This window comes from Eretmochelys imbricata, chromosome 3 (genome assembly GCF_965152235.1).
Source record: "Eretmochelys imbricata isolate rEreImb1 chromosome 3, rEreImb1.hap1, whole genome shotgun sequence".
NCBI lineage: Eukaryota > Metazoa > Chordata > Testudines > Cheloniidae > Eretmochelys > Eretmochelys imbricata.
The window spans coordinates 154,514,254-154,540,108 of record NC_135574.1 but is presented as its reverse complement, the minus strand read 5'-3'; the positions used below and the strand labels follow the sequence as shown (position 1 = coordinate 154,540,108).

The window sequence follows — 25,855 nt, the reverse complement described above, 5'->3', positions numbered from 1 at the left end:
AGGATGGGTGACTCTCCTGGGAAGCATGCTTCTGAGAAAGATCAGGGGGTTGCAGTGGATAATCAGCTGAACACGAGCTCCCAGTTTGGCACTGTAGTCAAAAGAGCTAACATGATCCTATGATGTATAAAAAGGGGAATCTTGAGTAGGAGTACAAAGCTTATTTTACCTCTGTATTTGGCACTGATGAGACCACTGCTGGAATACTATGACCATTTCTGGTGTACACCATTCAAAAAGGATCTTGATCAATTGGAGAGGGTTCAAAGAAGAGCCACAAGAATGACTGAAGAACTGAAAAACATGCTTTATAGTGATTGAGCTCTTTGAGTCTCTTTAGTTTAACAAAAAGGTGACTTGATTACACAAAGTGTCTACAAGGGGAACAAATATTTAATACTGGGCTCTTCAATCTAGCAGAGATATATATTAATCCAATGGCTGAAAGTTGAAACTAGGCAAATTCAGACTGGCAATAAGACATACTGTTAAATAAATAAAATAGTGAGTAATTAATAGCTAGAATAATTTACCAAGGGTTGTGGTGGATTCTTCATTACCAACAACTTTTAAAACAAGATTTGATATTTTTCTAAACGCTATACTCTAGGAACTATTTTGGGGAAGTTCTATAGCCTTTGTTGTACCAGATGATCATAATGATCCCTTCTGGCCTTGGAAACTATGAATCTAAAAAAAAAAAAAATCATATGCAGAAGAGGATAGAAAGAATATTCAAGAAAGAGCAAAACAGGGATGGCAATCTCTACCAGATCTTGTTCAACCTGTGTTTCAGTGAACTACCATCCCTACTGAAGCAATCCTCAAGCCCGGACACCACTAAAGGACTTAGATTAAAATACCTGCTGTACATAGTGTGACAGGGTCAGGCCAGATGGCTATAGGAGAGTAATAGGAGGCAGATATTAGCCCCAGGCTAAGTAGGTCCCAGAACAATCAGGAACCTTCTGGAGACCATTAAGACAGGCTGATTAGAACACCTGCAGCCAATCAAGAAGCTGCTAGAATCAATTAAGGCAGGCTAATCAGGGCACCTGGGTTTTAAAAAGGAGCTCACTTCAGTTTGTGGTGTGCATGTGATGAGCTGGGAGCAAGAGGCACTAGGAGCTGAGAGTGAGAACGCGGACTGTTGGAGGTCTGAGGAGTACAAGCATTATCAGACACGAGGAGGAAGGTCCTGTAGTATAAGAGGATAAAGAAGGTGTTGGGAGGAGGCCATGGGGAAGTAGCCCAGGGAGTTGTAGCTGTTGCACAGCTGTTCCACGAGGCACTCTAAACAGCTGCATACGACAGAGCTCTGGGCTGGAACCCGGCGTAGAGGGCGGGCCTGGGTTCCCCCCAAACCTCCCAACTCCTGGTCGGGCACAGGAGGAGTTGTCCTGGACTGTGGGTTCATGAAAATGGCCAAACTGTGAGCTGCTGTGAAGCTCCAAGGCGAGCAAATCTGCCAATAAGCGCAAGACCCACCAAGGTAGAGGAGGAACTTTGTCACAATAGATGATAGACATACGATCACCCATGCAAGATGGTCTCCAGGTAAACCTACTCCAGTACATGGACTCTAAAGGTCAACTGGGGAACTAGGGGGAAGGAATCAAATCAAAACCAAAATATTACAAAGACAGAGCCTAAACACACCCTAAAATTACACATACCTAGTCCTCACAAAACATGCATCAGAGCTTCAGATCAGTTATTAAACCATTACAAATCAAAAGCTTTACAGACCTTCCACACCATAAAATAAAGCCACTAGATATACACAACCCAGTAGGTAAGCTTCTGCTTGAACTATTCAACCCAGCAATAGTCCAACCCATTCTAATATAGGTGTGTGAAATCTGGGGTCAAAATTTAACAACTGACTTCACACTATTGGGCTAAAACCCCAACAGAATTCTCCACATCTGCAATACTGCAAACAAATCATCCACATACACTAGTAGCAACAGCTGAAGAGCAGAACCAGGCAGATTCCTCTGGCTAATCAACAAAATGTTCAACTTCTGAGGGGATCTCAACCAAAGCCACTAACATTTCCAACACCGCAACAGTCTTTGGGACAGAGACTATCATTTATATACCTAGCACAATAGGGCCACCCTAGCTGAAGTGTTTAGGTGTTACTATGATACATATTAAACAACAAGTACTAGAAAATCAAAAACTAAATCCAAACAAAATGAGCCACATATATATCATCACTCCAGGGGCTCAGCAACCTTCTCTTCCTTATCAGTGGTGCAACCAATCCCATGCAAACTGAAAATTACAAGTCACTGGAAGAACAAACCAAAAACAATAAGACTACTATGGATCCTTGCACAGAACTATCATATTAACTCACTACAGTGAAAGTGTGCAAAATTAAGACTCAGAGAATTGGGGACAAATAAGGATAGGAAACTGGGAGGCAAAAAGCAGTCTAGTCTAAGGGCAGGTCTACACTTAAGTCGCAGCTTTTTAAGTTACTCAGGGATGTGGATTTGTCATGCCTCTGAGCAATGCAGCTGGGTCAATCTAGTTTTCTAGTGCAGCAGTTCCAAACTGTGGGTCAAGACCCCAAAGTGGGTTGCCACCCCATTTTAATGGGGGTGCCAGGGCTGGCCTTAAGACTTGCTCCGGCCCAGGGCCAAAGCTGAAGCCTGAGCTCCACTGTCCAGTGCCAAAGCCCAAGGACTTCAGCCTGGGGTGGAAGGTCTCAGGTTACAGGCCCCCCCATGTGGGGCTGAAGCCCTTGGGCCCTCTCCTCAGCTGGAGAAGCGGGGCTCTGACTTTCGTTCCCCCATCCAGGGTGATGGGGCTTGGGCAGACTCAGGCTTCAGTCCCCCCTCCTAGAGTAGTGTAGTAATTTTTGTTGTCAGAAGGGATCACAGTGCAATGAAGTTTGAAACCCCTGTTGTATTGTATACCAGCCTTCAGTCTTAACCCTCCCTAATGAAACCACCAGCAGGGAAGATAAATGTGATATAAACACCCGTCCACTGGAAAGTGAGTTAGACCAATAAAATCAGTGCATGCAGACAATCAGGTGTCCATCAGATAGTAAGAATTTTCACTCACTACTGACTTGGAGCTGAAACTTGGTGTCCTAAAGCTCAAAAGCTTCTCTCTCACTAACAGAAGACGGTCCAATAAAAGATATTAACTCACCCATCTTGTTGCACTAGGAGAAAGATGGTAGAGATGACATGTGGTATATAACAATCTACCAACAAAATCAGAAATGGCCACAATCCAACCCTGAAGGAGTGTGTAGTCTTTACTGTGGAGGAATCTCACCTACCTTTTGCAGATACTGGGAGATCTGTCTCTCCTGTTCGAATCTATATCCTCCTCATCCCTTACCAATACAATCCATAATGCCTCCATGCTATCCAAAAACACTTTGGGCTAGATAGAAATGCAAGTCCTGAGAACTCGGGCCAGCTCTTTGCAAAAGGGGTGAATTTTCCACTGTAAATCTGACTAGTTTATTGTCCCAGGACTTACTATACAAGACCCATCTCTTAATTTTCTTGCTTTACTGCTTGACACCCCAAGTAATGCCTACACACACACAAAAAGAGCATCTAAAATCTTTTCTAGTGTAGGCCGTATTTTAGAATTAACCTGTGAACCACCTTGCTTCATTTGCAATTGCGAATATCCTTGTGCCACCAACGTCAGTTGTTTATATGGAAGAAATATTTCTAGCGGTTTTATGCAATTTAGCAGCTAGAAACAAGGAAAGCTAGCACTATAGGATAAGCCAGCGCTCTGCAAGCCACTAGCACATTCTCTTTGGCCCAGATTGAGAACCAATGCATTAAAGCAGCAGTTTACAAACTTGCAGCCCTTGAGGGTAACTTAAGAAAATTTGTAATGATTATGTATTGAAAAATGTGCTCCTGGAATGGCACTCAGTAGTTCAGTTGAAGTGTCAATCAGCCCTGTGACCACAAGAAGGCAGAGGGGACACTGCCTCTTACTGCTTCCTCTGCAAAGCCTGGAGGACTGAGAAGCTGCTCTCTTGCTTGCTGCAGTTGATCAGCAGCTCCCCTGCTGCTTTGCTGGGGAGGGAGGAGAAGATGGTTCTGGCTGCTCCATCATCTGCAAAGCTGTAAGAACCCCAGGAGAGAAGGACAGATGCTTGAGTGGCTCTGCCTGAGTTCAGGGGGATCCCCTAGCAATGGGCAGCTTCCCCTCCTCCCTGCACTCAAGAGGAACAAAAAACTAAGCAAAAAACCAGTTACAACTGGCTGATTCTCTGCCCAGCTGGAAATGGTTACCAAGATCCATATACCAGCTGTGGATAGCCAGAGGGTAGTACACATTAGCCACTCACCTTTCCTGCCCTCAACATGATCCCTGCACCAAACACTGTGGGGAGGAAGATAAAAGGGGCTGAATATTCTGCCAAGGCCTCATTCACATTGATGGAATCCCCTGAGGGGGATTTGGGGATGGTTTCTGCTTCTTCTTGTATTACCTGAATATGACAAATGGAGCAGAGCAGGCCAAAAGTATCTCCCCTAATGTATGACTGGCCCTTTAGCTGAACACCACTGCACTAAAATACTGCAGAGAATTCAGTTGATCCTAAATCACCTCTCTTCAGCTACCAGTGTCCACATGTCTGCCTTTGGCCAACTGGAAGAATGCTTGAAAGCACCTTTTTGGAGACATGCAGGTGATCTGAATCAAATTAATCACTGCAGTTTTCCCAGCACAAGCTTCATGCAGCTTTGCTCCACAGTGAATATTTTTTTGTATAGTTGGTGGCTGCTGCCAGCTTGATGCCTGGAAAGTGAAATGCAGAAAGTAGACCAGACTGGCCACCTAAGTACTGCATGGCATTCTATAGGCCAATTATGGGGAAGTTACACCAGCAATCTGTCCATACCAACATTGCACCAGTGGAGACTGACAATGGCAGACCACACTGTGGTAAAAGTTTATTATAGCATCATGAGCACTTGTGTGGACAAAATATACATTAGAAGTGTGCTATAACCACCATGGTAACGTGCCAAATTTCTGTAGTGTAGACACTGCTTTAGTGACTTATTTTTCAGTGACACTTAAAAAAATAAGTCTTTCCACTTCTCCCCCTTTTTTTTAAACTTGAGAATTCTGTGCTTCAATCTGCCCATCTGTAAAATGGAGATTTCCATTCCTTTGTAAAGTGCTTTGAGATCTAAAAATATATAGATATAAAAAGTGAGCAACCATAATAAACTCCCCAAATTCAATACTTAGTAGATTAACTCAAATGTCACATTATAGCAATGTTTAGAAGCCCCCTAATGTAGGCCCCAGAAACTTTAATTCCCTCAAATCTCACCATGAGTCAGGACAGTGCTTTTATGGTACCAAATATCTTCAGATCTTCCAAGAAAATTGGGATCCCACTCATTCTCCACACCTGTAAACCACCCAATGCATTTCTAAGCAAGTGAAATTATGAGACATTGATGTATGGACTAAATCTGAAAGCTCTTTTGCATCAGTAAATTTTGCCCTTCAGTGCAGTAAAAGGTTAAGCGTTCTATTTTCACTATTACTTTTTGCATAAGAGGGGGGGACATCTATGATAAATTTCATTTGTTACACATCACCCCATTTATGTCAAGATAAAAAAAGACTGACAAGTAGTATTCAACATTGGTAAGCACACGATTGCATCATCATAGAATGCATTAAGATATTAATTGCTCGTTTTAAAACTAATGCCTGTATTCACCACTTTTTTTTAAGTTAGGTTTGTATTTGCCCTTAAAGTATCGAGAGTATCAATACTGGTCTTTCCTTGTTTTGCTGAATGTTTTAGATGTGAAAGAGGAGTTGTCAGCCCTGGACTGGGCAGGGTATTCAGGTCTAACAGACAATTTATTCTGGCATTTTAGTTACAGATGTTAAGTCCATCCCCTACCCAGTCTAAAAATCACTTCCTCTCAGTCAGATTTCACTTGTATGGTATTGCCAGTGAACGATGATAGTTCTCCAGGAAAAACATTACCTCAATTTCTATTATAAAAGGAAATAGGAATTTTTAAAAATTCCTAAGCCAGACACTCTCTGAAGACACTTGAATTCTCTTCTGAAGATCACCTTGAGGAAACATGTGCAATGCAAGTGAGCACACAATGTATACTATCCAACTCTAGACACTGGTATTCTAAAATACCTAAAGCATTTCCTAATTTTGCTTAGATTCTGAAAGTATTAATCTCACTACTTGATATTGTGATTTCCCCCCTTTTTTGGGGGGGGTGGGAGGGGGAGGAGGAAATTTTGGAGACCAATGCCTGGACAGGAAATTCAGCCTTTCCAAACGTGAACTGATACAGTCATCACTGATCAACTCAGAAAAGCATGGTATGGCTGTCCTGATGTTACAATACCATAACATTATGAACCAAGTAATCAGCGCTCGCCTCAGAAAAGACTAAGCCACTGTCCAAACAGCAGCTGATCCAGTCTGCCCCAAGGACCGAAAGATAAGTATTAACAAAATAAATTGCTAAGTAGCAACTGAAAAGTTTAATAACCAGACAGACTTCTAAAATCAATTAGACAACTTTTACTAAATGAAAAACTACATTTAAAATATGCATTTAAAACAAAATGGAATTAGAAAAAAGACTTAAATCCATTTTAAAGAACTTTTCCCACTGTGTCAGAAATCATTTTGCATTATATACTGTGCCGGTTCATAGAATGTAAGTTGCCAGAATCCTCAATTTAACATTTTCAAAGACAATATTAAAGTCAAGAGTTTTACATCTACTGTTGCACATTTAGAATGGTATAAATCTGAAGCTTTCCCCCCAAAGAATCTTGGCAAATTTGCCATGTTCAATAAAAACTTTTATAATCATATGCAATAGTGTTACATCCTAACATCAAATCTGTGTCTTACGATTTTTACCCTACTAACAACTTTATAACTTCCCTACACCTTGCCATTTGTCAATATGAACCTTTTTAAGAAAGGAGAGAACAGGAAAAGAAATACTGCATAACTCTTGATCATGTACAGAAATTATTGCTACTATAGTACACTACAAAGCAAAAGTCTATACAATATATGAACTTTGATCATGAAAATCCAGGATATACTCTTTAGTGACATAAGCCTTACAATCATGTAGAACATTCACATGGCAATATTAGACAGTTCGACCATCACTAGTCAGTTGATCAGTGAACAGTAGGTTAACACCCATTTAAATACACCCTCTTATGAAAAAAAACTTCAGCTTTCCAAGGCTTATCAAATAAGGATCTTCATGTTTTGTGGAGCTACGCAAGATGCATTTTGATGCAAATAGTATGTTACTGGGAAGCTAAGCATGCCAAAGGTGTTTTGTGCTAATAAGACCTAAAGCCAAGGTACCACATAATCACGTTACCAACTAATAGGCAATACCGTTTTAGTTCTAAGTGAAGTGCCACTGCACAGTGTAATGTCAATAATTTAAAACAGTGTAGTGCGCAAATCCATTCTGTGGCAATTTAAGTTAAAAACCAAGACAGTTTTCTGTCCCTCAAACAATGTTGACCGTCAGGGTGGGCAGTCAGGGCGCTTTATTGGGTCACTAGTTTAGACAGTTTGCCTTTTTTATTCACAACCATCCTATCACCTTTTTGTTACAATGGGGCACACATTTAAATAGCAAGATTAGAAAGAATGGGGAAAAAAGAAAAAAAATCAGTGGCTATCCTAAAAAGCCCCTTCCGTATTTCGTTAAAAATAAAAAAAAGCCAGGGAACATGACTAGATACCATACTTGCATCATTCTAGCTACAAAATAACCAAAGTAAAAGCAATCAAGCAACTATAAGACCACATTACACAAACAGAACATCATGCTCTCATCTGGTCTAACTATTACATCAAGTTTTAACTGGGATGTTGGTCAACTTTAAAAACCGTGATAAGTGAATATGTAATTCAATAGATATTTTTGAAATCTGGATTTTACTCTACGTTGGATATTAGAACTTGGAGCTATACTTGTTACAATACAGTGTTGCACATCTTTCTACTAGAAAAAATTAGTAAAGATCCTTTACCCGTCTCTTTAAGTTAAACGTGTGACATCATAAAGGGTGTCAAATGGCTGGATGGTTTTACAGTGCACACTTATTATATACTGTAATATGGAGTTTTGTCCTTGATAGATCTGATGGTGTTTTGACATTGTTCCTTTCTTCACCTCTTCTTCGGTGGATTAGCTGTACGAGGTGGAGTGACTGGACGTCCAGAATTCAATCCACCATACTGGTACTTGGCTTTCTTTTCAGATGGTTTCAATATCTTTGAAAAAACAAGGAAACATTTTTAGTAAGTCCATGACAATTGAGATACGTTTCATACATTATGAATCAATGTGACAATTCAAATTTGACTGTAGTTTGGTTACTTCTGATGAGCAAAAAATATAAACCTCACCACCTTGTTTATTTCCTTATCCCACTCATGTCTCCACATATTACTCTTTAGACTGACAATTTCCAACTGCTTGTGTGTCCATTCTAGCTGGGTAAAAAACAGGATCTGCTAGTATGTGACTCGTCTGAAGCACAAAGAAAACACTAGTTGAGGAGAGGAGTCACAGTACAGGATCCCATCATCTCTGAATAAGGATTTGTTCTGCTGCCCAGAATTGGACTCAGAAGGAAGATTAAATCCAGTTCTAAATGTGCACTGAGAATGCAGACAAGAATCTAGCATATGGCAGCTATGGAATACGGCAAGTTTATTTACAGGAATTCCAGGCCTCTTAAAGAGCTCCCTGTGGCAAAGTTGGTTTGATGCCAGCCTGCTGTGTAGTACTATCTTCTGCAGCTTATTTTCCCTTAGTGGTGCATGTTCAGTGCCAATTTATAGTTTCTATAAACCTATCTACTAAAAAAAGAACACTGACTAAACTTTAATCTAGCAGCATAGTATACCTGAAAGGAACACATCAAAGTTTCATCAACACTCATCATGCCTCCAGCATTATCAAACTCTCCACAGTAATTTGGAGCTGAAAATAGGGTGACCAACTGTCGTTTCGCAAAGAATTCATATCCATCTTCAACCACCTGTCAACGGGAGGGGGGGAAAAATTTTAAGTCAATACAGCGATCTACTGAGACGATAAACCCTGTAGGAATTAGATTCATACTACCACCTAAACTCGAGTTCTTAGGCAGGCACCAATTGCTTATCTTATGGTGGTGAAAAGTACGCAGTGAAAGGAACAACGTTTAATGATTGAGAGGTGACTACACGGAACACTGTGCTGTGGTGCCAAATCAGAAAAAAATTTAATATCTGAAATCAAATAGCTTAAAAACAACTATTGCTAACATGCGGATACATTTGATTAAGATTTTCAAACTTGAAGTTTGGTGACTATGCTTTCAATTGATAAATATTTGGAAACCTTATGCTGAGTACAAAAGTAGTTTTATAATTCAAACGTTTAATATTTTTAAAAGGTACCACATTACTACTGCATCTCATATTCTCTTACTATACTCCGGTGCCATTCATACAAACTCCTGTAACATGTTACAATTCCCATTTTCTAAAGAGAGGTTTCATGAAAATGATTCTACTGTACTTAGAAGAATTAGCATCTGCCAGAGATATCGATGATTCTCTTTACTAAAAAGAAAGCAGTAATTCAGCTCAAACTATAGTGCAAGAATGACCAGTTCCCAGGTCAGGCAGATCTTCATGCTGCATCCCACCACAACCACATACATACCATGGGGCAATGGAAGACAAAGTAATATACGCCTAAAATAAAAGAGCTTCCATGGGCAGCTAATCCTCATTGTCTGGGTAACGGTTACATTAACACCTTTCATAATGACAGGTTTCAGAGTAGCAGCCGTGTTAGTCTGTATCCACAAAAAGAAAAGGAGTGCTTGTGGCACCTTACAGACTAACAAATTTGAGCATAAGCTTTCGTGAGCTACAGCTCACTTCATCGGATGCATTAAGTGGAAAATACAGTGGGGAGATTTTATATACACAGAGAACATGAAACAATGGGTATTACCATTACTATTGTTACAGTGTATATGGTAACACCCATTGTTTCATGTTCTCTGTGTATATAAAATCTTCCCACTGTATTTTCCACTGAATGCATCCGATGAAGTGAGCTGTAGCTCATGAAAGTTTATGCTCAAATAAATTTGTTAGTCTCTAAGGTGCCACAAGTACTCTTTCTTATTAAGATCATTGTTTGTCTAAAATCTATAAAAATAGTCCAGACATAAAACTGTCGAGTTATTTTGCAACAATAATGCCTAGAAGGATGTTGTTAAGGAGATATGGTAGGTGAGGTAATATCTTTTATTGGACCAAGTTCTGTTGGGGGGGGGGGGAGGGGGAGAGACTTTTGAACACCACAGAGCTCTTCTTCACATCTGGGAAAGGTACTCCCAGCATCACAGCAAAATGTAAGGTGGAACAGATAGTTTAGCATAAGTAAAAAGAAAAGGAGTACTTGTGGCACCTTAGAGACTAACCAGTTTATTTGAGCATGAGCTTTCGTGAGCTACAGCTCACTTCATCAGATACCATAAGTAGTTAGCACATACTCTAAAAGAGCCATTCAAGGTAGAGTGACCCATTAACACCTCTGCAGTCATAGGACAAAAAAAGGGGGTTAGTGGGTTACAGATTGTTATAAGCAGCCATAAATCCAGGGTCTGTTCAGTCCATGGGTTTTTAGTGTATAGAAGAATAATAAATTCAAGCTACTACACTTGAATTTCAAAAATGTTGTGTAGGTTTCCTTTGAGGATGAGGACTGATAGGTCAGATATAGAGTGACTCCTTTGTGATAAGTGTTCACCCACAGGTGATATGATATTATTTGTCTTATTTTTCCTATGACAGTTTATTCGAGAGCCCAGAGATAGTCTGGTTTCACCCACAGAGTTATTGGGGCATTTAGTGCACTGGATGAGATATACCGTATGTTGCGATAGGCATGTGTAGGATCCATGGATCATGAAAGAGGTGTTGGGGGCGAGGGGGGTGTTGATCATTGCAGCAGTGGAGATATATCTGCAAGATTTTGCATCTCTTCTGGCAGGGTCTGGTGCAGCTTTGAGTTAGTGTGTCCTGGTCTGTGTGGAGCTTGCTTTTGATGAAGAGCTTGGGGGATGGTTTGAAGAGAAGTGGGGGTTCCTGAAAGATTTCTTTCAGGATGGGGTCCCCTTCAAGTATGGGTTGTAGTCTGATGAGACCCTCTATGGGCGTGGCGAGCTAGGTGATAACTAGGGGAGTGTGGTCAGAAGGGGGTTTATTTCTGTATCGAAGCAGTACTTGAGGTTATTCTCAGGGTACTTGGGTTGCCTGTTCCATGATGCAATCTACTTCTCTGGTGGAGTGTCCGTCTTTGGTGAAGGCGGTTTTAAATGTGTTAAGGTGTATATCCTAGACTTTTCCCTTGGAGCATATACTGTGGTATCTGAATGTCTCGCTGTATTTAACAGATTTCTTGGTATGTTTGCGGTGGTTACTGGATCTATGAAGGTAGGTGTAGTGATCTGTAGGGCTGAAGTGGATGCTACTGTGGGAGTGTTCCAGATAGAGTTTAACGGACGGGTGATGGTTGTTGAAGTTGTGGTGGAACTATGAGGGAGTTTAAGTGATCTGTCCAGAGGATGGAAATCTCATTGATGTATCTCAGGTATCTCATTTGTTTTGTGGTGCATTTGTCCAAAAATTCTGCTTCAAGGTGGCCCATAAAGAGGTTGGCATATTGGGAAGCCATCCTAGGACCCCTGGCTGTTCCCATGGTTTGGACAAAGTTTGTTGAACATAAAATCGTTATGGGTGAGGATGAAATGGATGAGTTTGGTGACGTGTTTGGGGTGGGCATCTGAGGGTCGTCCATTGTCTTGTAAACATTTGAGGCAGGAAGCCATACCATCATTGTGAGAGATTCTGTGTACCGAGAAGTGATGTCCATCGTGGTGCGGATGGTGTTCTGAGGGAGGCTTTTAATATTGCAGCGTCCTGGAGGAAGGTGGCCCTTTGTGTGGGGAATGTTTTGAGGGTAGTTTCTATGGGTCCCAGTATTTCTTCATATCTAGCCATGGGATGTTTACTGATGGCTCTGCCTGGGTTCCCTTGTTTGTGTATCTTGGGAAGCATGTAGAAGGTCCCTGGGATGGGTTCATGGGGGGTGAATTTGTAGTTTCTCTTGGAATTGTTTGGGGAAGGATTTGAGGATATGCTTATGTTTCTGGGTAAACTGTGGAGTGGGATCTTCGAGTTCTTTATAATAAGTGGTATCAGAAAGTTGTCAGTGAGCCTCATTAACACAATCATGGTTGAGGACTACAAAGGCACCTCTTTGTCTGATGGTTTGATCACTAACTGGAAAACTACTCAACATTTTCAGATGACAAGCCTGGGAGCTTAAATTCATTACTCTGCTAGACACTAAAAATCATGGGCTGAACAGAGTCACTGGATTTATGGATCATTACAACAGTCTAATACACCTTTTTGTCCTATGACTGCATGTGTTAACTGACTACTTTACTTTGAATGGTCCCTTCCAGTATGTGCCAGCTACTTATACTAAACTATCTGTTCCACCTTGCTGTTATGCTGGGAGTATCTTTCCCAGACCTAAAGAGCTCTGTGTGGCTCAAAAGCTTCTCTCTCTTACCAACAGAAGTTAGTCTAATAAAAGATATTACCTTATCCATCTTGCGTCTAACATCCTAGGATCAACAAAGCTATAACTACACTGCAGGTTTTTTAAGAGACTGCCTGAATAACTGATACATTGGCAGCAGTGCCATCTGAAGGTACAGATCTTAAAACACCTACTGCCCGTCACAATTATTGCTGCAGGAGAAAAGATCTGTGACTTGCATCAGTGGGGACACATCCATGAGTGTCCAATCAAAGTGCCTGTGCAAAATGTTGTTAGTGCAAGACATACAGTAAAAACTTGCATCCTTTTATTTTCCAGAAGTAGAAAAAGTTAATTAAAAAAACCAGTACAAGTAGTGAAACCTAAACTCCAAGATGGGAACCACTCTCGAGAGGTTAATTCTTAGTCTACGAAGCTCAATGAAATGTTTCTATTCAAAAGGAATATAACATTAAAGTCATCTGCATACTTAAGCATTACATTAGGCAGTTTCAGAATCTTTAACAAATCGCACAAATAGATTCTTCCATGGGAAAATTTATCTATGTACTGGAACCAGAATAAAGTTAGCAACTCTGGAATGCGGATTTCAACACATTACATTTGTTTATATTTCCACAATTTAAAGGGGCTCAGTATCTCTGAAAATGTAGGTGTTAAGTTGGAGACCCAAAAACGTAGACCACCCAAATCAGTGTCACTTAAATTTTGGCTTAAGCTGTATTGCTCAGTGTCTCTGATTCCATGTCCTGTTTTTAAGCCACTAGTCTACACCATTCTTGAAGCCTAGGCACCTAAACTGTTCTTGTAAAATATTCACATGCTCCACTGAACAAGAGAGTCACAGCAATTACATAATGTGGGGGTGCGGAGTAGGCATGACTTCATGGTTGTTGAAACTGAAATAAGTATTTACAAAATACTGGTGACAGGAATTAGATATTGTTTTTGAGGAACACCCCTGTATTTGATGCTTCTAGAAGTACCAAGACAACTACATCTGGTCAAACTGTAAATGCTAGATTGGGAAATGGATTCTGCAGATTAAGGTACCTGCAAGTGATATTCTAAATATAAATGAAGATAATTCTTTCAATCCCTAATACCTCAAAGGGAGACTAGAAGTGGAGATTTAAATTAGCAAAGATAAGTAGAGTTTGTACCTGATGAGCTCGACAGATCAAATCCAGATCATGACGGTTGAGAAATTTACTGACCACATCAGCACCAAAAGTGAACGAGACCCCACGATCATTTTCGCCCCATCCTTGCACATCTTTGTCTGGATCCGACCACAGCAAGTCACACAGCAAGCCTTTGAAAGACAGTAATCTTAGAAAGTGTCCTAATATTCCCTTTTAAAAAAAGCCCTATAATTGTGGGGATCAATAGTCAGTGATTACTTATGCAAATATGATGAAAAGCTCTCCTCAAAACAGGGTGGATAAAAAAATATTTTGAGGGAGAGGGAAAAAAGGATTGTAGTAAGTCTCTTTTCTAAAAATAAACCTGTTTAAAGTGAAATCTGAATTTAACACAAAATATGTTAAGGCCTAAACTTATTCTGATCTCTATCCACATTTACATTAAAAAAGTTCGCTGCATCTATGAGCCCCTATCGAAAACTTTGAGTTAAAGGCTGCTTTTTTATATATAAAGAAATTCAGGGTAAAAAATTTTTACTTTTGAGGTCAAGCTTAATTACTACAGCACAAGGAGGTCAGCCTAAGTAACTTAGGAAACTCTTTTTCAAGAGAGATATAGGCAAGTGGGAACTTAAGTTCCAGTCAGTTTCACTTAGGCATATTTAAAAATTTATCCAGTTTGAGCTGAAATAATCAGCTTGATTCACTGACTACAGTTAATCTGTTTAATAAATCATTTAGTTGTAGATATGAAACATGTTTTGATAAGAGACGCTAACGTATGCTATTGTGTGTTTAATTAAACAGCAGCTTGACACATCATGAGCAAAAACTATATACAGTAAAGAAATATAACACTTTCTAACATACTAAAAATGTACAATTAAGAATCTGAAAACACTATGCTATAATCGCTTAAATAAATGAATGTATTTATAGTGTACCCTCCTACACATCAAAAAGATGTAACCAAATCTAGAATAAAGGCTCTATTTAGTTGTAAACAAACATGTTTTAATGGTTATATCAATGAGACTGCATCACGGGTTTCTGCTTGGTGATTTAAATGGCTGATTTGAGTTTATTTATTTAAATAAATAAATCAGCCAACCAACCTTGCCTCAACAGATCCACAAATGCTATCACCCAAACCAGCAAGATTGTGGAACTGGGGCCAGGCCGTGACCTTTTGCAGCTAAAGGCCTGTGGGATCTGGTAAGCTGTAGTATCATAGAATATGATTAGTAAGAAGCTTATGGAGGTTTTTGGGTGGAACATGATTGAAAAACATTTAGATGAACTACATAGTAAGATCTAGCACATTTACTGTGATTATCTGAGCAGTTCTTGAGTACTGCTATACATCCATAATTGCAGAGCAGCAACCAACTCTGATTGGGGTCCACAGATCAATGTTCAGTCTCTGAACTAGAGTCTCAGATGGCTCTCCACAATACTGTAGTACAGCAGTCATGCTGGCAAGTACGTTCTTTGATATGAAGTGTCAAAAGGATTTCATCTTTGTGAATCATTGACTCAAAACCTCTAAAAACCAAGAAATGTATCTAATTACGCTGTATAGTATCTAGTCAAGACCACCACTTTAGTACTCCTAGTTACAAATTGCTGCAGTCAAATGGGTTACATCCAGGCCCCAATTAGTTTTTCAGAGAGTTCCACAAGAGCATTTGACTCTAGATGTATAATTTCAATTTACATGTTTAACTTCTTAAACCTCCTCCATTTATAGTCAGGCTTCAAGTGTAGTTACAGTAAAACTACATAGTAGGATTAAGTGAATCAGGTATTCTAGGTAGGTACTCAATTACAAATATGAAAATGCGCTAGTCTTCTGTTATAGAAAAACACACTTAAGTAAAATAAATCTAGCTATTGACAGTATTAAAATGATCAGTTACTGCTCAGTGTCTTATCTAGATTGAAGCAAGTGATGCTACTGTACACTTTAAAGCTGAAAATTTGCCATATGAGCTTATTTGTGTGGATGTTACTTCATAAATCTACTAATCTTATACCAAAAAACATTGTATTTATAAAGAAAACAGTTCACACTTCTTCCTTTTGTTCTGCATTCAGCACTCCAGTTTGGTGCCCATAATAGTTATTCACTCTGCCAAAATAAAGTTACTTCATTTCTTCCCAGACAAAACCCTTTTCAGGTATGCAACTTTGCCATAAAATGTTATGAGGCAAAATTTTGGTATACTGATTCAGTCAATTTGTTTACCCCCTCCCCCCCGCCCCCAAACACTAGTTTTGTGGTGTACTACTTTTCATAGAACCCATTTACCATTTTGAAATCTGAGGTTGTCTACACTAGAGCTGGAAAATGTCAATTCCTATTTGAGGAGCCATACAGGTCTCAGATAGGACTATATGCAGGGTGATTAGCCTCTCCCATCACTCATGCTACCACAGACACACTTCTATTTTTTTAGAGCACTAGCATCAATCAGATGTCTCCTCAAGCTGTAATTTATACCTTCCGGCTCTTGTGTAGACACACACTGTGTGTAAGCCATTCGCTTTTCATTCTGTACTTCTAAACAGTGGCTTTAACAATTCTTGCCTGCTTGAAATGTAACTAAATAGACAAATCTGAAAGTCTAACATTTGTCATTTTAACTAGAGCTTTTAGGGTACATCTACACAGAAATTAAACATCTGTGGCTGGCCTGACTTGGGATCACAGGGCTGTAAAATTGCTGTACAGATTTTCAGACTCAGGCTGGAGCCCAAGCTCTGGGACACTGTGAGGGGGGAGCGTTCCAGAGCCAGGTTCCAGACCAAGCCCGAACATCTCCAAAACAATTTTTAGTCCTGCAGCCCGAGCCCAAGTCAGCTGACCCAGGCCAAAGCAGCCATGCCATGGGTCTTTTATTCCAGTGTAGATGTACCCTTAGATAGATAACAGCTGTATGAAGAAAACACAACAAAACTGTTTTACAGTACAAACAAACCAGAAAAAGGAGGACGAGTCTGAAAGAGTTTCTGTAAGTGTTTAATAATCTTCCATGAAGGTGTCTTCAATTTCTTTTCACAGTCACTGTGCTCTGTCCTAACTTGTCCCATCCCCACCAAATAAAGTACAGACATTAAAGTTTACTTGTCTATTTTGACAGGTCATCCAAAACACAAGGTACAGCTAGAGACTGCATGGAAACATCTAGTCCACCTGAAATACTAAAATGTACTGCCTGCATTCAGCAATTTGTATCTACCAGGAAAGCTTGCTTTTTGGTTAGTACTCTATTTTAAAATATTAAAGAACCTGCAAGAGATTGAGACCCTCAATTCTAGGTTTGGACGTACCTTGAGAGGGGGCAGAAGGTGGCATCACTGCCCTCCCTGATGGTTCTCTCTACCAAGCTTTCTATAGGAACATGCTAACAGAAAGTACTCTGGAGCTCTCACTTTTTGGGCTGCACTTGTCCCCTGATGAAGGGGATCATATGACCTTTCCTTTATGACTCCACACAAGTGTCATGAATATGTTAGATGAACATGGCCCATGATATTTACAGTGCTATAACAAAACTCCACAACATATTTTGGTTTCATCTATACAATTAAGACTAAATCGTACTACCACACTGTATGTTTAATGGTATGCTAACATGATCTCCCAACAGCATGAAAACAGCATATAGACTGAATCTTAGTATACTCATTAATAAAATTAACACACGTAATTCTGAAGACATTGGAATAGGAAAGCACAGTGGTAATTTTCCGATGACCATTCTGATTACCAAACACTCAATTCATAGTCAGACTACACCAGCCACTTCAGTTTTATCACATCAAGTGTATGAAGGTGAAAATACTATTTAAAATTACTGAAGACAGGAGTATAGAGGTAGGCCGCAGGGAAAAAAGACTTAACAGCCAGAGCCCCACAATATTGCCAACTTAAAGGTGTGCAACTTTATGTTAAAATTCAATTTCATAGGCTTTTGTGAAGATAAAATTTAATGCTAGAAGGGACTATAATAATCTAGTCTAACCTCCTACCAACAGACTACAGAATCTTTCCCAATGCTTCCTGCATCAAGCCCAATAATTTGTGACTGAACTAGATTGGAGAAACAGCCGGTCATGATTTAAAGAAGTTATTAGGAATCTACCACACTTTTCAGAGATATCTTGAAATAATTTTTTTTTTTTTTTTTTTTTTTTTTGGAGGCAAGGGGGGAATTTAAGTAGATTTTCCCTGTTGATGCTTCGAAGACCAACCCTCCTTTTTCTCGCTCTCTACTCACATAATTTTTCTTCAACCTCCTCAGTTTCAGCTTTGATTTTACTGTTGCTGGTCAACACTGTCTTACAGCTTGGCAAGGGCAGCCCCAGCAACAGAACAGTGAAACTGAACAAGTGCTGTCAAATGCACCAAGTAAACTGAAAAGAAAAAAGTGTTTCTTTAATCTTCCACTTACAGTAGTTTTGGGGGTCGTTTGCAACAAGAGCAGGTACAAGATTTTCAGAAGAAAGTGTCCTTGTGAACTAGAATCAAATAATTCTGCAGGCAGTCTTAAGATGGATTAGCTCTAGCAATGACACCAGACACGTTGGTTAAAAACCCCTCCTTTTTTAAGCCTCTTTCTGATGGAAGCCAAGTACTGAAGTTTAAATTTCTTCTTTTCATGTTTTTTTAAAAATCCAGTTAAAGAATACAATGTAAGGAGACTGATTCAGTATGAATCAAGTATGAATTAGTGTTGTAATTAGGTATGAATTAGTGTTGTAATTTACACTTGTGTTGTGAAAGTTCTTCACTACTTGCCTCATGCTGCATCTGGATGCAAATTACATAGGTATTAACTTGCACCCTAATATATTTTGCTTATGGTGATGGACAGGACACTACCCACTCCTAAATCGACACAATAAAATTAATACAGACTGACATTTGAAGTCAGCTGTGAAAAAGGAGCTTTATAATAAAATCTTGGACTTAAAGGAGATGGTGTACTGATAGAAAAAGATAACCCTCTCATAAGACCTCCCTTAACACGCAAATTGACTTCAAACCAACTACTCAAAGCAAGATCATACATTACTAGACACCACCTATGCAGGGCTAAGGATCTTCTTTGATACTAGGGAACAAAATACTAATTCCATCTCCTACAGTTCTGGGGAAGGGGGCAGTTTTCAATAAAAATGATACAGAAGTGGCTATTGTAGTGGTAAAAAGGACAGATCAATTTGCTCCCCCCATAAAATGTATTTATGCAATATTAATAGGATAGTGGAAAAGTGAACTTTAGGGCTACAACATTAATACAGACAAGCGCAACATCTGGCAGCAGAAAAGTAGCAGTAGAGGTTATAAAAAACTGACAAGCCTGCACAGCATGGAGATAACTACTAACCCGAGATTAATTTAAACTCTGATGCTATGATGAGAAGCAGAGGCCTGAGAAACCAAGAGAACTCTAGAAATGTGGGTTATTTTCAATAGATTTTGAATAATTGTAAATGTTTGGGCCCTATTTAACCAAGGTTAGGGAGAGAGAACCTGTATTTTCAGTTTAGTTTCTCATTTCACTTTCATATTCTATTGATTTTCTAGAAAGCCTTGTTTTATTTATTTGGGATAATTCACTACAGTCCAGTCTCTTAAACAAGGAATACAAACTTCGTAATTCTGCCAAGCAGCAGCCAAAGGGTGCAAAACAAACACCCAGGTGCTCTGTCAAAACAAGTACTCAGTTAACAAAAAGCACAATTCACAGTATGCACCAGGAAAGCCTTGGGATCTTAGGTAGGAACAGGAATAGGGTACTGAAGATTACAATTAAAGCACAATTAGACTGTTTCAGGACTCTGAACTGCATAAATAGAAATTGGTTCTGATATTCTAATGCCACTGGTAAGTTTGCTTTGGCATCACAGCAAGATACATATAAAGATACAATAAATTGTGTATGGCTTACCTGTGTCAGGAACATCTGTGGGTCTCATAATTCTCCGAATCTGCTCCATTGACTGGAGATCTGGTGACAGTCCTGTAAATATATAAAATAGATGAACTAAGCTTCCTGTATTTTTACTTTTAAAAGGGTACCAGGAAACGCGTAACTGGAGGCTCAAGGTGATAGAGCATGCATCATTTTCACTGTAATATAAAGTGAAAAAATCAGGAGGTTTCTAGACACCACTTAAAAGACAACTGGTTTGTGCATTAGGACTGTAACAGCACTTAATGGGCTGACTACGGTAGAACCTCAGAATTACAAACACCCCAGGAACAGAGGTTGTTCGTAACTCTGAAATATTTGTAAGTCTGAACAAACCGTTAGTTGTTGTTCTAAAAGTTTAGAACTGAACATTGACAGAGGTTTGAAACTTTATGCAGAAGAAAAATGCTGCTTTTAAGCCATCTTAATTTAAATGAAATAAGCACAGAAACATTTCCTTACCGTGTCTAATTTTTTTTAAACTCTTTATTTTAATAGTTTACATTTAACACATTAAACGTAATACTGTACTACGCAGTATTTTCTTTTTTCTGTCTCTGCTGCCTGATTGCGTACTTGTGGTTCAAATGAGGTGTGTGGTTGACTTGTCAGTTTGTAACTCAGATGTTTGTAACTCTGAGGTTATGCTGTAGTACTTATTTATTTGTATGCCACCTTCTCATTCAAGGAACTTTGAACTGCAAAATAAGTCAGTCTCATACCCATTACACAAACAGGTAAACTTAGGCAGGTGAACTTTATTTCATCTGCATAAGGCACAAGTAACTGGTGAAGCAAAGTTCATTGAGAAAACTAACTTAAACAGCATACTTCATGCTATAGTCAGGATGCAAAGCTGCAGCACACCACTTGTGCAGAATATGAAGGCTAGTCTCCACTAGAAACACTACAGCAATGCTACAGTGTCTGGTGAAGATGCTCTACGCCAACAGGCGAGAGCTCTCCCATAATAAAACCACTTCTGAGAGAGGCAATAACTGTCCATACCAGCGCTTAGGTCAGCGTAACTTACAAGCAGAGTGGATAAAAATCAATGATTTTTTTTAGTTGTATTTTTTTTTTAAATTTAAATCTGATTTTTTTGATAAAATGTTTGAGGAAAAAACTTATCTAAAGATGGTTTTAATTAAGATATCTTTGAGCTATAATTTATCTCATCATGGAATAGGGATTATAAATTCTATAGTATGAGAATATATTCATGTAATGTTTAAGAAAAGTTTTGTAAATGAATTCTAATAGTTCATGGATTAGGAACCCAATCTTATGGGGTTCCACAGGCTTCTGTATAGATTATTTAGATTAATCTTTCTATCTACCCCAGGACTCAGTGCTCAGTCTAGAAGATCCCATCAGAGATGCTTAGTTTTGCAGTTCTCAAACTGTGCATTTGTGTCTCCAGAGATATTTTTGCTGTTAACGAGCATGTTGTTTATAAATAAAATAAATAAAGATGTGAGAAAAAACAGGCCTCAACCCTATTGTCCCTCTGCAAATTTGTGTACAGAGAGTCAATCCCTTACCTCTCTAAAAGCCCAAAGTTTCAAAAATGTCAGTGAATAGAAGATTGTTGGGCAGAATAGATCTGAACAAGGAGAAGTCTAGAGATAAATGTGAGAAGGGAGGCACAGGCAGTAGAAACAAAAGTGAAACTGTCTGAGCAGCATATTCCAGAAGTCTTGAGGTCTGAGTGTAGCCTTCATTGATTTGAAATCTACGATACCATTCTCACTAGAAGGGAAAACCTATAATGGCAGTAGGTCATAAAAGAGACCCAGTTTGGGAATAAGAACCATTCAAGAAATATATGTTTGCTGATGTTTTAAAGAAAGTCACACCAGTGAACTGGTAGAAATCACTTAAGCACTTGGATTCAGACACCGCTGAAGAGATTATCTCACTTTGAACAGCAGTAGCTTCTTCTGCCAGTGTAGAAAGAATATTTTCTTCCTTTGGACTAATTCATTCCAAATTGAGAAATTATTTGGGACCTGAAAAAGCAGGAAAGCTTGTGTTTTTCTTTTCCAGATTACGAACGAACAGGAAAATGAAGGTGAAGACGACTGAGTTAGCTGCAGAAGTCAATATTTTAAGTTTCTCATGTTGACCTGGTTGACAGTTTTTTTTTTTTTTCGTTTTTTAACCCAAAAATTAAATCATTTTAGTTAACACTTAACAAAAACAAACCTGATTTTAAAAAATTTGAATGTTTAACTAAATTCAAAAATTCATATGCTTGTTTTGTTAAAATATTATGTGTTTGTTGTTGAAGAAAAAAATCCAGAATACATAATGTTGTTTTAGTTAAATAAAACAATTTAAATGTCTGGTGATATTCTCCTCCCTAATACAGCATGGCAAGAAAATCCTCCAAATATTAATGATTAACCTGTTGAATTGGAAATAGTTCACCTCCCAATGACTTCATAAATATCTGCTTCAATCACCTTTGGTAAATGAAATAACCAATCATTTGTTTTCTGATATAGCTGTAAAACCAATCTGAAAAGTTTTCAAAATAAATCACTTAAAACATATATAGTGTACCTTCTAAAAATGAAACCTACATCTATCTCTGAGTTGTGAAGAATATGTATTACGGTTATAACAACCGACAAGAATGCACTTTTATGTAGAAATCCATGATTAAATCAAATCTTCCTGAATAGTGATTTAACTCAATTTGATTTAAATCAATCCACCCTACTTACACCACTCAGGGGGTTCCTTATTCACACACCTGAGTAACACAACTTATACGGACATAAGTGGTAGTGTGTACAAGCCCTTAGGGTCACTACAGCCACAGTTTGTGATTCCCACTGTCCCTCTCCACACTAGCCTAAGCAGTGCAGACATGGAAGCATTCTCCTTGACATGCAGGGATTTAGAAGAGTACCTACAAGGCTGCTTTACTTTAACACAGCCCCACAGCAAGGCTTAAGATGGATGAAAGGGCCTTGAAAAACCCTCAAAGGATTGTTTCATCTACAGAATTTAAGTGATTTGTCCAAAACCACATAAATCAGTCACAAAGCTGAGAACAGAACCTAGGAGCTGTAACACAATAAAACTCCTTTCCCTTACATAGGCTTAACATTAAAAGAAAGTCTATTTTGCTCAGTCCAATGTTCTAAAGAGTTCACATGGCAGGAAGAATCTTTCACTATAAAAGTCACTTAAATTTTGACTTCACTTGAAATTTCAGAGTTGACAGATGGTGGCAGCTGTATTATTCAAGAACACCCCTTTATGTCAGTAAGAGCCTTCTATTATGAATACTAATTTTCAATCTATTTTAAGACTGATTATTTTTGTTCAATATTCCAAGCATTTAATAAGACAGTTTTATCTTCTGTTATTTAAGATAAACTGGTTCTTTGGCTTAATATAAAGAAAGAGGTATATGTAAACTGGTGCAAATTACACCTTCGAAATTGGGTCCAAACAAGTTTAAATTTCTGTTAGCTACACATCAAGAAGGAAGCAGTCATGTAAAAGTAGGCCCTAGTCAGCTTTAATTGACATCCTCCTGTCAGTTACTTATCCTTCCACAATCCTCTTTTGACCTACTGACATGCAAGTTACATCAATTTAAAATCTCTTCTGGATTTGTCTCGTAAATCTTATCCAGCAAAATCATTGTGCGATATGGTACAAGGCAGGGTCATGTGAGGTTAGTCAATGTGGACTCCTAGGAAAAAAAGATATTCAAAGCATCCAAAGCTACTCAAAACACCATCAACAAATACAAATTGCCTTTAAAACTAAGTGTGCTACCTGGATCAGCAGAGTGTTGTAAGTCCAGTGGATGCAGGGTTGAAGATTGTGGAAGATAGCAGCGTATAGCAGCACAAGGATTTTTTTAAATGCTGAAATACAATTTGAACATCTGCAAATAAAGATCACTTTTGCAAGAAGCTGAGATTGCTTCTTATCCCACCTCCTCCTATTCTGAGCAATAGAGTGGTCAAGGGTTAAGATCGATAGTCTATCTGGATTTAATACAAATTAGAAAAGCTACTGTCAAACTGCTCCACTACAATGATAACTTGTAAACTTCAATACCTTGTGCATTAAGAGTTTACCATCTTTATCCAACAGTGTAGTTTCCAGACTGCAACCTGTGACATGGCAACAGTTACAAGCCTGGTCCTCTGATGCAGCCATTTGCTGGTAGCAAGATAGAGACAAGTGTTTTTATAAATTTAAATGCACTAAAAGGATTATACAGGTGCATGTTCAGTCTAAGCCAAAGCAAGATCAAAACATGGAACTTAAGGGGCCTGATTGTCCTCATCAAATCCAAGCACTGGTGAATCAAAAAGGGAAGAACATTATAAATAGTAAGAAGAGCACTGAGAAAGCCCTGCTGGCTGTCGCACTTTTTCCTTGAGTAAAAATCTGAATCCCATATAGAATCATACGATAAAGAGGGCACAAGGGGTACTCTGCAAATTAGGAATTTAACCCATGGCTCTCCACAGGTATTCTCAAGTCATCTTTTACCATTTCCATATTGATGCTTCCCCTCACAGGAAGCCCCAACGCTATGCTGAGCAGTATCACACCAATCACAGAATTCCCACCATTGAAACACCACTTCTGTGCTTTGTGTTACACATGAAGATCTTGCTTCCTCCCTCAAGAGATGAAAATCTAATTCAGGCAGACAAACTATTCTGGCAATAGACATGGTGACCATATGAAATTAGCAGTGCAGAAGGTGAACAGCAGTTATCACTGGAAGGCCTCCTGAAAGAGTGGCTTTAAGAAAGACTCTGAAGCAGCAAAGCCCTTTCACTCATGAGGAGAAGAGTGAAGCAACGAGCAGCATGGAAGAGGACCCAAAGAAAAAAAGAGTGAAAGGAGGAAACTGGGGATGGTTAAGAGCTAGGCTAAATTTAAGCAAAAAGACAGGGTAAAATGAAGAAGTGAGTACAGAGCTATGGAAGACCCTAAAAGCAAGGATGAGACACTTGAATTTCATGTGCAGTCAAAAAGCCAGTGAAGGGATTCAAAGAGGGGAACATCTGAGTCAGTGACAGAAGATAATTTCAGCAGCAACATATTGGAGAGACTGTAGCAGAGGAGATTTGGTTTATATAATCAGATGTGGGCGGGGCAAAGAGAAGAGGACTACAGAAGTCTAAGCAGAAAAGGAACAAGGGTGTGAAATCAAGATTTCAGCATGCTGCCTAATTGGAGAAGTCTGAGGTGCCTTTTGTTTACTATGTCATGCGGTTTTGCAAAGTTTTTATTGTATATCCCAGAGGGCAAGGTTTTAAAAATAAACTATGCAAAAATACGCAATATAGTAAAAAAGGCACATACCATACTCCTATAAGCTGGCTCCGAGTTCCAGCAGGTTTGTGTTATTACCAGTACAGTACACACAGACTCAAACATCATGAGTAGGTGCTGACAATCCATAGCTTCGGGGACCTGAAAAGCAGTTTGGAGGGGATGGGGAGGAGAAGAGAGGGCAAGGTTTACCATTCAAATGTGCTAAGTGCCACCCTGAGCTGCTTGTTATTTTGAAGTATTCAGGACATTTTGCTAAGCTTTTCATATCTGCAAATCAGCTTTAATAGTGTAATACTTTTGCTTCTCTCCAGAAGTGTTACAAGTCTTAAAGGGGCCCTCTTAAGGGGCATTTGTTTTTAAAGTTATTGGATTAGTCAAGTTTCTTAGAATACCCTTTAAACAGTACACAGAATTTGGGGTCTTCTTACTTTTTAAAGAGAAAATAGATGTGTTTTTAAATCCGCAATTATGTTTATAAGGGAAGCATCTTTACACCTTATATTTGTCTTCCAGAAGTAAATCACCTTCCAGGATTCTCTCATGGGCCCCTGTTCCCAAGTACAATACATGCAGAACTTCAAGCTCTTAAGTTTTTGTTTTTTTTTTTTAGTCTAAGGTCAACAGTAACAGGGTCTGCACAAGCCACATACCCCTACCACCACCTCACTGGTTACTGCCTATTACCTGAGTTTAACTGCTATCT

The 25,855-nt window shown here is 39.0% G+C and overlaps 1 protein-coding gene across 2 annotated transcripts in view; it reads right to left on the bottom strand.

Moving 5' to 3' along the window:
• Window positions 1–6,531: 6,531 nt before the first annotated feature.
• Window positions 6,532–25,855, bottom strand: part of PPP1CB (protein phosphatase 1 catalytic subunit beta) — a 57,290-nt gene continuing 37,966 nt past the window's right edge. For both annotated transcript variants that reach the window (XM_077813635.1, XM_077813634.1), the window contains 4 exons: window positions 19,801–19,872; window positions 13,859–14,010; window positions 8,965–9,099; window positions 6,532–8,326 (listed from right to left, as the gene is read on the bottom strand). In XM_077813635.1, coding sequence (XP_077669761.1) covers window positions 8,222–8,326; window positions 8,965–9,099; window positions 13,859–14,010; window positions 19,801–19,872 — 464 coding nt within the window. In that variant the 3' untranslated portion in view covers window positions 6,532–8,221. The remainder of the gene's footprint in view (window positions 8,327–8,964; window positions 9,100–13,858; window positions 14,011–19,800; window positions 19,873–25,855) is intronic.